A 13289-nucleotide genomic window follows, 5' to 3' on the forward strand; every position below is an offset into this window, starting at 1 on the left:
AGATGATGTGAAACTTCAGTGGCCACAAAACGCATGCTACCAATGCACAATGTAGCACATATTACAGGAAATACAGCATTAAAAGGTCTCAAGAAAGTCTGAGTTAAGCCTTCAAATGTACTGCAGCAAATGCCAGTGTATCCCAGATCCGGGATGAAATTGGTTCCACAAAATGTGAAGTGCATTCTAGGCAGTCGAAGCACATTATAGTATCCAGAACTTGGGCTGCCAAGGACAAGACAGGTGGCTAACTGGTCCCTGGGAGGGGTAATGGATTACCTCTGCTCCTAACTATTCTTTTCCTTTTTAAAGATCCTATGTGTCTCCAGGGCACTGATGCACATTTTTGCAGGGCACAGAAAAAACTCAGCACAGCAGTTTGAGACTACTCACCTACCACCAAAACAGTTTTGACGTATCAATCAAATGACTTGTGGAGCAAAACCAGTTCCTCTCAAACCAGTTCTAAACTGTGCTAAAGTGTCAATATAAAGGGGTCCAAAGACACCTAGACTGCATTATCATTCCTTAGTTGGAGTGAAAAGGGGAAAATTATGCTTGTCAGAAGACTTAAAGTCCATTTTGTTTAAAGACAAAAATCAACAAAGAATCGCTCAGACAAATGATGATCTTGATTGAGTTGACTATTATATATTTAAGAGTTAAGCTGAGTTAAACCAAATAGCTACATAGTTTAGTATTCTGTTCACACAGTGTCCACTGCCCGCCACATATTGCAGTAAGGGCCTTCACCTGTAAATCTTACTCCGTTAGCATTCTCTTGTCCAAATGTCACAATCATACAATAACATGATACCCTGAGAAATATTGCTTAAATAAATGGGATGGGCCTCTTTGTAAAAGCATTAATTGATTAAACAGAAATTTATTTTTTACACTTATCAACGTCATTTAATTCAGTGAAGCGTGAACCTTCTCATCTAGAGGAGGAGTTTTCAGCCATCTTTCCTTGCCAACATGAACAATGTTGTATGCAACTATTATCTTCCAGATGCTTTGACCTCAATGACTCTTAGCCCTCTATATTCAATGGTGAGAAATTATGGAAGTTGAAGTTCAAAAATTTCTGCTGTGTAACCTGAGCTATAGTATATTCCTGTAAAAAAAGAGATAGCACTTTGGCTCTGATTAAAAACACAAAAATGGGAGATGGCTAGGCATATCCATAACGTAGGAGCCCAAACAATACACTGTTGGTTTGAGTGGCAACACTCCATTTTTGTAGTCAAAGAACCAGGAGGTTTGCTGAACTTCTGTAAGCTTCCCATATATGGTAGTGGGACTTGGCGATATGCAGACATGCTATTAATTGTATTTTTGCTTGCATAATATGTTGTCCTTGGATTGTGAAGAAGTTCATCTCCCCACATACCTTTCTTTTTATATATTCTTTTTTATTAGTTGGTTCTATTTAATTATTTATTATTACCATCCTTTGAAATCTTCAAAAAACAAAATACTGATCCTCTGGGTTTATTCTGTCTTGAAATTCAGTTTCCTTCATTTACTTGATTAGGTGAGCTGTCTCTTCCCATCAGTCGCCTCTAGATTTGGACTTCTGTGAAAAATGTTGTTCCCCCCCTTAGGAGTTTTATTTACCTCATCCCCTCTGACCTTTTAATTCTTCATTTCTTTCCATTCAAGAGCAGCATCCACAGATACAAGGACATCTTCTGGACCCTCCTTTATCCCATAGTACATGTCATCCTCTGCCCCTTTCTGCATGACTCTGTGCTCCAATAGCCCAGGCACTGCCTTAGTTGATATACCATCTCCTTCTGTGACTTGGACAGAGCAGTGGCTTGGGTTTGGTGGTATCATCTCACCATTATTCCAACCTTCACCTTCTGTTGTCACAGAATCAATCAAGGCAAAATCTTCATAACATGGAAGTTGATATCTAAGCTGGTTTTCTGTTGGAAACACCGTATTTGGGGCACTTTTCCACCTCTGTAAAAATGGGCTATTAGAAGCAGATTCCATTGAAGAGGCATCCATTTCTTCTTGGAGAGAAGCTAGTGGTGCTTGGCTTTTGGACATCTTTGATTGGCTGCAATAATAAAAAAAAATACTTGAAGGTCATGGTTGTCCATGCTGATTGCTCAGCTGTTTTGTGTTTCAGCTGACATGTTTACAGTAAACCAATCAGGGTAGATGTTAGACTTTTACCAGAACATCTTTAGTTCAGGAATGACCAGCTTTGTTTTTATTAACTTAGTTTCTAGGTCTAGTTGAAATTCAGTTGACCTTGCCAATTCAGCACTAACATTTGATCTATTACACATGTGCGTGACACACACGCACACAAAAGAGAGGTGAGACTTTAACTGGAGGGCATATAATTCTACCATCATTCCTACTAGGTTTTGCAATGTGCCAGCACCTTCAATGCAACACATTCTCAAATATGTAATATCTTCACTAAAAATCAGAGGAGAATTTCAGAACCTCAGGTCTCCAGTTTGTTTGCAGCTAGATATGCCAGTTTGGATATTCAATTTTTAAAGGTGAGGAGTAATATAATTCTGCAACTGTGAAATGCTGCTACTGCTTCTGGACTGAACTTGTATCCAAATAAATTAATGTGTTGCCTGATAGATGTGCACACCTATCTATCTAATCAGTAGTGACTGGAAACTATATGAATATTTAAATGTTCCTTTACACAAAGTCTGAAAAAGGATAATCACTCAATTCACTTTTCTTTCCTTCATAAGCTGAATCCACATCTGGAAAATAATCTGTCCTTATCCTGATCCTGTTTGCATGTACAACATTCCTCTGATTTCAAAGTGAAAGCACTTTTTTCTACACTTGAAAACTTTCATCTGATTTTTTTAAAAAAACTTTTTACTCCACAGCTTCTAGGAAAATGTTTGGAATTTGCGCAAATTGTGTCCTCTATCTTGAATTGGGAAGTCAGCTGGTTGGAAGGTGGGACATGATCCCTGTCTGACAAGTGTGGTGTCACCTTTTTTTAAGAATTCAAAGTACGTATGAAGGTATTTGCATATTTCAATATTTAAAGATCTGGGATTCTGCTTGTGTTACGTGTTTATAAAGTTGAATAAAATAATATGTATATTATTAAATACATGTTATTTTATTCAACTGTATTAAATATAATAATCCTTCCACAACTGCAGTGGTTAGGGATCAAGGGCTGCTGACCTATGTCATTTTTAGCTTCAATAACAGCAGTCAAACTGGCTGCCCACTAGGGATGGGAAGAAGGGGATAGGATAGAGAAAGCAGGATAGAGAGGATGATTGATACACAGGTCTCCAGGCTGGGCAGAGGGCGCAGGATGGAGAGAGGAGGAGAGAGGCTCCAGCATAGGAGCAACTGCTAGACTCCCTTCCCATTCTGCTTGCAGCATTAACCTCAATTGTCTGGGTGCAATGGGGGCCTAGTATAATCCTGATTATCCAGAGACACAGCTGTAGATGTTCTGATAGAGCCCCTTCCTGTTGCCTTTGCAGCATTGGCTTCAGTGGGTCTGGGCTTAATAGGGGCTCATACAAGATGTTCTTGTGCAACTACAGAGAAATGATGTTAACAGGGTCAGATCAGGGCAGGATACTAGAGTTGTGGTATAGTCCTTTCGTGGATTCAATCAAAGTCATTCTCCCTTACTGCAGATGTCCTCAACTTGGTGCCTTCCAAATAAGTTGGACAAAAACTCCCATCATGTCTCCCTTCCTATTTATATGTAGGATGTGATTTTTTTTCTTTCAACTCTGCTGATCTTACATTTCCCTAAAGTAGTTGCACTTCTGTAATCTGTGTGTAAACCTTGCCATCAACAGTCAAAATGTTTATGGTATTCCATTGTATCACATTAGCTGTGGTCTGTGAAAACTCTTCTTTTCAGCCTTGTGTTTCAAAAAAAACCTATCAACTAGTAGCTGTTGGCTTTATTGTCAGCAGAGCCAGGAATCTGCTCCCAGTTTTAGTCCAAACATTTAAGAAGATATTCAAGGTGATGGGTTCTATTGTCAAAATAGGTTTGGCAATTTGAACAACTTCTTTAAATTTTGGGATACATTTGGAGCAAAATCCCAGGCACATTGAGATGCCAGCTAACACTCTTTCTTCTATCTACTTATCTAAATCTAACTACCCTCCTTTCCATTCATCAAAGTATATGTTGTGATAAAGGCAATAGCCTAGTCCTGTGGTTCTCAACCTATGGGTCACTAGGTGTTTTGACCTACAATTCCCAGAAATCCCAGCCACTTTACCAGCTGTTAGGATTTCTGGGAGTTGAAGGCCAAAACATCTGGGGACCCACAGGTTGAATACCACTGCCCTAGTCCAACCTAAAGTTTGAACATGTTTGAACAAATAATGGAAACTATAATGTTAATCCCATTCTAAAATTGTGATATATAAAATATTTCATCCATTATATCTATATAATACAGCTTTAAAGTAGAATTAACATATATGTTAATGGCCATTATGTTTTAGAGAACAAATGTATTTTGAACCAAAGCCACACTATCTATTCAACCAAAAAGAAAGCAGCTGGCCAAGTCACTCTATGGTCTGGTGAACTAGTTGTTTATTGGCTATTTACTTCCAATTCTATGAGTATGAATCTTCACATGTCTCCAGAGTGTACAGTTGAAATAACTGGAAGGAAAAGTAAACATAAGGAAGTGGTGTACAGTGCAAAGCTACCATGGGGCAAATTAGAAGAGCTACTCACGAGTGCAGCTTTGTTGCTCCCTTCTGGGATTCTGGATACTTATATGTACCTCGATCATTCTCAGAATTCCTGTGGACCTCTGCTTTGGCCTGGACAAGAGGCTGGACACCTGCTCCTGTCCTGATCTGTGGGACTGGGACAGGCAAGACTCCCAAGTGCTCTTCAGAGCCGGCTACAGTTTTCTGGACCTGTTCATATGATGGCAAGCTTTTCTCATAGGCCTCAGATTCTTTCAGGCTGGTATAAGGTGTCTGTGAACTGCAGAAATATAGACATTAACGGGATACCCCTCCTCCTAGGATGTTTGCACAATACACAGCTGTAATGCTTTATCCTACCTTTAGTACCATGATGACCTCCAATGGAACCTTGGAATTTGTATTGTTATGATACATTAGACCTCTGTTAGAGAATTCTAAACACCACTCCCTGAATGCAGCTCCTCAAATTCCATGGGATGTTTGCAAGGCAGTTAAAATGGAAATTGTAATGATATAATTACATAGTACAAAAGTGTCCTTAGTTGCACTCCTGTTCTTTTTCTGCATAGGAGAAGAATCTAATACACTGATGATTCAGAAATCTGCATAGCATTCTATCTTTTGAATAAATTTATTTCAAATCAATGCAGAGCTTGGAAAGAAGGATGGAGATTATGGTATCCTCAGTCTAAAAGATGACTTTTCAAAGTTCTAAACGTTATTTTCCAAAACTGTTTTGCAGCTTGTTTGTAAACTTCAGCTATCAAAGCTACTTTTGTACTCTACAATTCATACCTGGTTGCCAGGTTAATATTTAGATGGGAGACGACCAATGCAACCCAGCTGCTGTAGGCTACATTTCAGAGGAAGAAATGGATAAAAACACCTCTAGGATTCCTTGCCAAAGATAACTTATGAAGTCCATAAGATCACCATAAGTTGATGAGCAACTTGAAGGCGCGCGCACACACACTCAGCATGGGCTTGCACTCATTCTGAAGATTCAGGTTTGCAGTTTAGATCTACTACTGGATTCAGTCCTGGATGCCAAGGCTTCTGCAAAACCTGAGAGTGTACTTGCCCAGCTAAAGCGCGAGATGCGCACATTCCTGAGATGTCAAATATGGTACATACATGCCTTAGTTGCATCCAGTTTTGAATACTGTAGCACAGTATTCATGAGGTTGCCTTTTAAGGCTTGAAGGAAACCATGGCTGGTCCTAAATGCTACAACTAGATTATTGGCCAATGCTTGTTATAAAGAACATTTAACTCCCATGTCAACATCTTTGCTGGTTGCCACTCTGTTTCTGGACACAATTCAAAGTGTAGGATAAACATATAAAACTCCTAAACAGCTTAGATTCAAGTTGCATAGACTATAGTAAGAATCTAGTAATAATAAATGTGTCTTCTCTGGGATTTCCCTAGCTTTAGAACAACCATGTTGGTCCTTCTTTGGAAGCTTTTAAACAGAGGCTAGATGGCCATCTGTCAGGGGTGCTTTGAATGTGATTTTCCTGCTTTTTGGCAGAGGGTTGGACTGGATGGCCCACAATGTCTCTTCCAACTCAATGATTCTATGACTCTATGTCCTCTTGCTTATTTATAATGGTACAAAAGCAGTGTGTACTCTCTTAACTTAGCAGCAAGGACAGAAGAGAGAGCTGAATCTTGTCCTTTACAGTAGACTCGGGCAAAAGCAAACTGCAAATTTAATTTTTAATTGCTCCAATTTATTGTGTTTTTATTGCAACTTCTTGTTAAATATGTCCACCTTACATACCAGATCTGGCAGAAAGTCAAGATATAGATCGAATAAATAAACAGACCAGCCTTCTTCAACTGGATATCCTCCAGATGTGCTGGATTGCAATTCCTGAATTCTAGTCAACATGAAATATTCTGGGAGTTGCTGTCCAACACATCATGCACTGTTGGTCAAGGCCAGTATATATTTATTTTATAAGATTTTCTCTGAGCTTGTAATAGCTACTTTATTAACAAGAATTCCAACCGCTGGCTAAGGCATTCTGGGGAAAGTAATCTGTATTTCCCAGATGGAGTGCTATATATAGCAGAAACAGATACTGAAATAAGGCTAAATACTGAAAACAAAAGTTCACCCTTTAATTTTCCTGAACTGTGATCTCCAGTGATGTTCCATATCTTCAAAAATAATGAGCAAGATGTTGCTTTTCTCTGGGCTTCTTTAGCTTTAAATAGACATAAGATTTCATGCATTTCTCTTTCTTGTGCCAGAGTTTCCAGACAATGACCTTGTCCCCCTAAGGAACATAGTTTATACTATGTACTGCTGATTAGTATTCTAATTAAAAATAAGATTACAAACTGTTGAGATGAAGCTTACAGGCTTCGTTTCCTTACCTGCTCTTCTCAGGAATCTCATTTTTCATACATAAAACACCAGGCTTTTTAATAAGGAACTTCTCTGACTCTGAGTAAGCAGATACAATTTGGACCTGGTAAGAAAAGAGGACAGTTTAAGGGAGATGGTGAATTGAACAAAGAAGGGGGAAACATTGCTTTCTTGGGGTACACTGATAGTCCTGCCATATCTCCTTCAGTGGCACATGAATATAGCTGCATACTGTGGTATTTTTCAGTTCAACCAGCAAGGTTAATATCATGGGGTGATGTTGATGGGTACATGTCAAAGTCCATATAACTGCAGGTCCCTTGAAGCCAATCTTATTTGTTAGTTACCTGTAAATCCCGCCTCACTTATATATATATATATATATATATATATATATATATATATATATATATATAGAGAGAGAGAGAGAGAGAGAGAGAGAGAGAGAGAGAGTTTTTTATTAATGTTTTAAAGGTTTATACAGTGAAAGTGGGGAAACAAAATGTAAAATAGGAAAGTATAAAAAGGTAAGGCTAAGAGAGAGATAAAATACAAAAAAGAAGGGTTTTATATATATACAAATTGACTTCCGTTCTTCCTTCTGTTTTATATTCTTAATATTTTTCTTAAAGTTTGTAAAAAAATTCTTTCCCTTTTGCTTGTCTTGTTCAAACTTCCTCATCTCTTTTTATACTTGATAGCTCAAATTGATGTAATCCTCCAATATTGACCAATCGGTCATTTTTACTCCTCTGCCTGAGTTCGTTTTTTTTAATAAGAATGGTTTTTTCTAAAATGTGGAAACTAGAAAAGATTCCGGACAAAGACGATTGGCTAAATAAGGTATTGGAGATAAAGGACATGGAATCCTGCCTCACTTCTAATGAGTTTAAGACAGTCTACATCAGTGGTTCTCAACCTGTGGGTCCCCAGGTGTTTTGGCCTACAACTCCCAGAAATCCCAGCCAGTTTACCAGACAAACCTTGGTGAATATCAAGGGCCTACTTGAAGCTCATGGAATTATATCTCAATCATGCTGTATCACCTTGTTACAGACATTGTACAAGCAAATGCTCAGTGTGTGTTAATATGCACAACCACAAAATCAATGTTTGAGGTGCAATCATGCATAATGCACAACATACTAAGTGCACTCCACTTTCATACTCTCTAGATCAATCGTTCCCAACCTGTGGGTCCCCAGATGTTTTGGACTTCAACTCCCAGAAATCCTAACAGCTGGTAAACTGGCTGGGATTTCTGGGAGTTGTAGGTCAAAACACCTAGGGACCCACATGTTGAGAACCACTGTTCTAGATGAATGTAAATGTTACACATCAGCCAAAAGAAAAAAGAAAAAAAGAAATACATGCATACGGGGAACTTATACACTGCTTTGAGCCTTTTTAAGAGAAAAAAGCATAATAATAATAATAATAATAATAATAATAATAATAATAATAATAATAATAATTTATTATATATATTTATTATTATGTGTCATACAATATAATAATAGCAACAACAACAACAACATGTGCAGGACACCAACAGGATGCTAGCTGGTATCTTAAGAATTTCCTAAAACTTCCAATAATAGTCCAAACATTATAATCAGAGACATTTGCCATGTATAAAGAAGAGAGATACAGAGAGAAGACAGAGAATACGTTGCTGAAGACATCTCATTTGAAAAGAAAGCAATAATTATTTCTTACCTTTGGGTAACACTGGCACATACTCCAAACAACTCCGATTAATATGGTCAGGACCCCCAAAGTGCAGAAGGTGATGTAGATCTGAGGCTTTTCCACGCTCATGATGAACATGCCGATCATCACCAGGAAGAAGCCCAAGACGATGAGTCCATAGCGGAAGGTTTTATTTTCAGCCATTGGCTTCCTCAGCCCCAAGAAATGGGAATCAAAACCAAGCTGACTTCTAAGCAAACTAATTCATACAAGGGGTAATTGCACTGCAAACTGGGGTGCAAGAGGGTTAAGGAGAAGAGAGCCCAGAAAGGCTGGGGAGTCCTTCACCTATCCCTGAACCAGGCAACAACCCTCATAGAGGTGTGCTGCAAAGAGGTGTGCTGGAGGCTGCAAGAGGATGAAAGTCAGCAACACCTTCAGACCAGTCCTGCCCAGGTCTGAGCCAGCCCATTTCAAATGGGTTTGTAATGAATGCAAACCAGATATTTAAATTCATTCTTGAATAACACTGCCTCCAGGGAAGGTTAAAATATCACCTTTAGTATAAGTAAGCCTAAAAAATATGGGCATGTTTTGGATCTTTCTAGTATGAATCCATTCCCAGGTGTCTCTGGTGGGTGACTGGCAAATAGATGAAACAGGCAGAACTCACAACAAGACAAACTGGGTACTCTCTGGCCACATTTCTGTCCTTAAGATAAGCTTTAAAATGTCTCGGCTGCTGGAAATCTGGTTCCCTGCCTGGGCTTGGAAATGATGATACAGTTTTTAATTGCTCTGACTTACTGTTTATCTTTATTTTTTCAAAATATATCTTAACTGCACCAGAGGATTCCAGATCAGTTTACAAAAGTGGGACCAATAAAAAGGCCTTTCCCCACAAACACATAAATCACTAGAAGCACAAGCGAGGCCTCCAGGAGGTGAGGAGCACATTTCTAAATAAGAAAGGCAAATGGGAAAACCATTTTACAAACATTTCTTATTTTCACATGTGTTACCCATGACAACCATTTCAGTTTGGTAGGCAAAGCTGCATTTTGCTCATTGGCTCAACAGCCTACCAAAAGCTGCAGTATTTTCCCAGCAGTGTGAAAAGTTATTTGTTGTACTACACCTTCTGGCTTGGGGATTCTGGGAGCCGAAGTTCAAAATGTAACATTTCCAACCTCTGCTTTACAGGTTTAAATATCTTTTACTGAGTGTGGGAAAGGGTAAATAGTATATAGGTTGAGTATCTAGATTCTTACTCGTAGAATTAGAAATATTTGTGACTTGTTTTTTTTCCAGAGTTTGGAATACTTGTATTTGCATATATATGTTCATAATGAGATAACTAGGAGATGGGACCTAAGTTAAAAGAAGAAATTCATTTTCTATTTCATATACACCTTATACGAGCCCCCAGTGGCACAGTGGGTTAAACCACTGAGCTGCTAAACTTGCTGACCAAAAGGTCAGCAGTTCGAATCCAAGGAGTGGGGTGAGCTCCCGCTGTTAGCCCCAGCTTCTGCCAACCTAGCAGTTTGAAATCATGCAAATGTGAGTAGATCAATAGGTACCACTTCATCAGAAAGGTAATGGCGTTCCATGCAGTCATGCCGGCCACATGACCTTGGAGGTGTCTATGGACAATGCTGGCTCTTAGGCTTAGAAATGGCGATGGGCACCAACCCACAGAGTCAGACATGACTAGACTTAATGTCAGGGGAAAACCTATACCTTTAATAATCCTTATACACATTTTCTGAAAGAAATGTTATAAATATTTCTAATAATTTGTGCAGGACACAAAGTTTGTGTACAATGAACCACCAGAAAGCAAAAATGTCCCTATCTTCGCCTATGCTGTCAATTTTGAATTTTGGATGATTTTGAGATAAGAAATGCTTAACCTAGACAGGGCCCATCATGAATATTAGCACCATACCCTCCAGCATTTCATAGATGAAAACCAAGGCATGTGTGGCCATGCAACGTCAGAGTGTAGTCAAGATGGCAACATTTATTAATAAGAAGAATACACTAGTTGGGAAAGCCTGCAGCAATTTTCCTCTACAGGCAGCCCCCGAGTTACAAACATCCGACTTACAAGTGACTCATAGTTATAAACAGGAGTAAGACAACAGGAAGTGAGAGAAATCTACCCCTCGGAAGGGAAATCCTGAAAGAGCTATCATGGGGAAAAGGTGGCTCCACTGAACCTTTCTCACCAACCCTTGTTTCCACAACAAGCCAAAGGTGTCAAAACCCAGTTATCACAGGGACAGAAAGTGAGGTGGAATCTTTTGAACAGGGGCACAGACAGCAAAACAAACACCACAGGGGTGTTAACCCTTCCCTAAGATATCCAAAGTGCCCCCCTTCTCTCTCTCTCTCTCTCTCTCTCTCTCTCTCATTCTCTCTCTCTCTCTCTCTCTCTCTATATATATATATATATATATATATATATACATATATATACACACACACAGTAGAGTCTCACTTATCCAACATAAACGGGCTGGCATAATGTTGGATAAGTGAATATTTTGGATAATAAAGAGGGATTAAGGAAAAGCCTATTAAACATCGAATTGGGGTATGATTTTACAAATTAAGCACCAAAACATCATGTTATACAACAAATTTGACAGAAAAAGTAGTTCAATGCGCAGTAATGCTATGTAGTAATTACTGTATTTACGGGTTTAGCACCAAAATATCACAATGTATTGAAAACATTGACTACAAAAATGCGTTGGATAATCCAGAATGTTGGATAAGCGAGTGTTGGATAAGTGAGACTCTACTGTGTGTGTGTGTGTGTGTGTGTGTGTGTGTGTGTATATATGAAAAAATAAAATGCAAAGATGCAGAATGGGGGACGACTAGCTCAACACCAGTATGCTTGAAAAATATATTGGAATCCTCATGGACAACAAGTTAAACCCAAGCCAATAATATGATGCGACGGCTGCATAAATAGGAGTCTAGTGTCTAGACCCAGGGAAGCCATGCTACCCCTCTATTCCACCTTGGTCAGACCACACCTGGAATCACACTGTGTCCAATTCTGGGCACCGCAATTGAAGGGAGATATTGACAAGCTGGAATGTGTTCAGAGGAGAGTGACTAAAATGACCAAGGGTCTGGAGAACATGCTCTACAAGAAGCAGCTGAAAGAGCTAGGTATGTTTAGCTTGCAGAAGAGAAGGCTGGGAGGAAACATGGTGGCCATGTATCAAGATGTGAGGGGAAGTCATAGGGAGGAGGGTGCAAGCTTATTTTCTGCTGCCCTGGAGACTAGGATGTGGAACAATGGCTTCAAACTACAGGTAGGAGAGTCCACCTGAATATCAGGAAGAACTTCTTAACTGTGAGAGCTGTTCGGCAGTGGAACTCTCTGCCCAGGACTGTGGTGGAGGCTCCTTCTTTAGAGGCTTTTAAGCAGAGGCTGGATGGCCAACAATCAGGGGTGCTTTGAATGCAACTTTCCTGCTTCTTGGCAGGGGGTTGGACTGGATGGCCCATGAGGTCTCTTCCAATTCTATGATTCTATTTTATATGTGTGTAGGTATATATGTATGTGTGGGTGTGTATTACACTGACTTACATACAAATTCAATTTAAGAACAAACCTACAGAACCTATCTTTGTAATTTGGGAACTGCCTGTACCTGTGGAAGGGCACAACTCTGCCCCTTCTGTCCTCTCTCCAAACAGAGTTAATTGGGCACAAACTACCTCAGAATATTAAACACAAGTTGGATCTACACTGCCCTATAATCCAGTTTCAGAATGTGGATTAACTGCATTGATATGGATTATAGGGCAGTGTAGACTGTTATAACCTAGTTCAATGCAGTTAATTCACATTCTGAAACTGGATTATAGGACAGTTTAGATCCAGCCTCCATTTACAGTACATGAATTAAGCAAGAGACTACGAAGGAATGTGGTCGGAAGAAAGAAACCAGGACATTTTTAAAAGCTACTGAAAAAAATTGGAATGACAGAAGACTAACTGTAACGGCCCCTTTAAGATCAGGACAGCTGGAGGATATGTATCACTTCACATCAAATTATTTCCATGAGAACCATGTCAAGATCTTTGTGCATGTTGACCTGTTACACATTTATTTTAACAAGCTCCAATCAACTCACTAACTTTAAATTATGTGTACTGGGAGGACATTTTCTTCCATCCTTTGAAATATATTCTTATATCTCTAAGGAGCATTCTGAAGTTTGGTGACACTTTGTTCATTCTGAGAGTAATTAACGGAAAGATTTTAATCACCAATCCCTTCTCCAAATGTACTTAAATGAAAGCAAGGAGGTTCATTCTCCCCACTTGCCTCCCGTTAGGTTTGTATGTAGTCATTCATTATGTCTTTCCCAGCTGTCTTTCACATCAGAAATGTTTTTGTGTGGCTTAGGTATGGTTCAAAGACTCACAAGATTCCTGGATTTCCAGATTTCTGTTACTTGGGGTAAT

At 39.2% G+C, this 13289-nt stretch overlaps 1 protein-coding gene across 1 annotated transcript; it reads right to left on the minus strand.

The window, feature by feature from the left end:
* Positions 1-631: 631 nt before the first annotated feature.
* bsnd (barttin CLCNK type accessory subunit beta) lies at positions 632-10336 on the minus strand. The gene is made up of 4 exons (XM_008109390.3): positions 8816-10336; positions 7105-7199; positions 4736-4993; positions 632-2071 (listed from the first exon to the last, which is right to left on the minus strand). Exons 1-4 carry the CDS (start codon positions 8990-8992, stop codon positions 1639-1641), a joined length of 963 nt encoding a protein of 320 aa, XP_008107597.2. The 5' UTR covers positions 8993-10336; the 3' UTR covers positions 632-1638.
* Between the last annotated feature and the right edge of the window lie 2953 nt (positions 10337-13289).

The sequence above is a fragment of the Anolis carolinensis genome, chromosome 4, assembly GCF_035594765.1.
Source record: "Anolis carolinensis isolate JA03-04 chromosome 4, rAnoCar3.1.pri, whole genome shotgun sequence".
Taxonomy (NCBI): domain Eukaryota; kingdom Metazoa; phylum Chordata; class Lepidosauria; order Squamata; family Dactyloidae; genus Anolis; species Anolis carolinensis.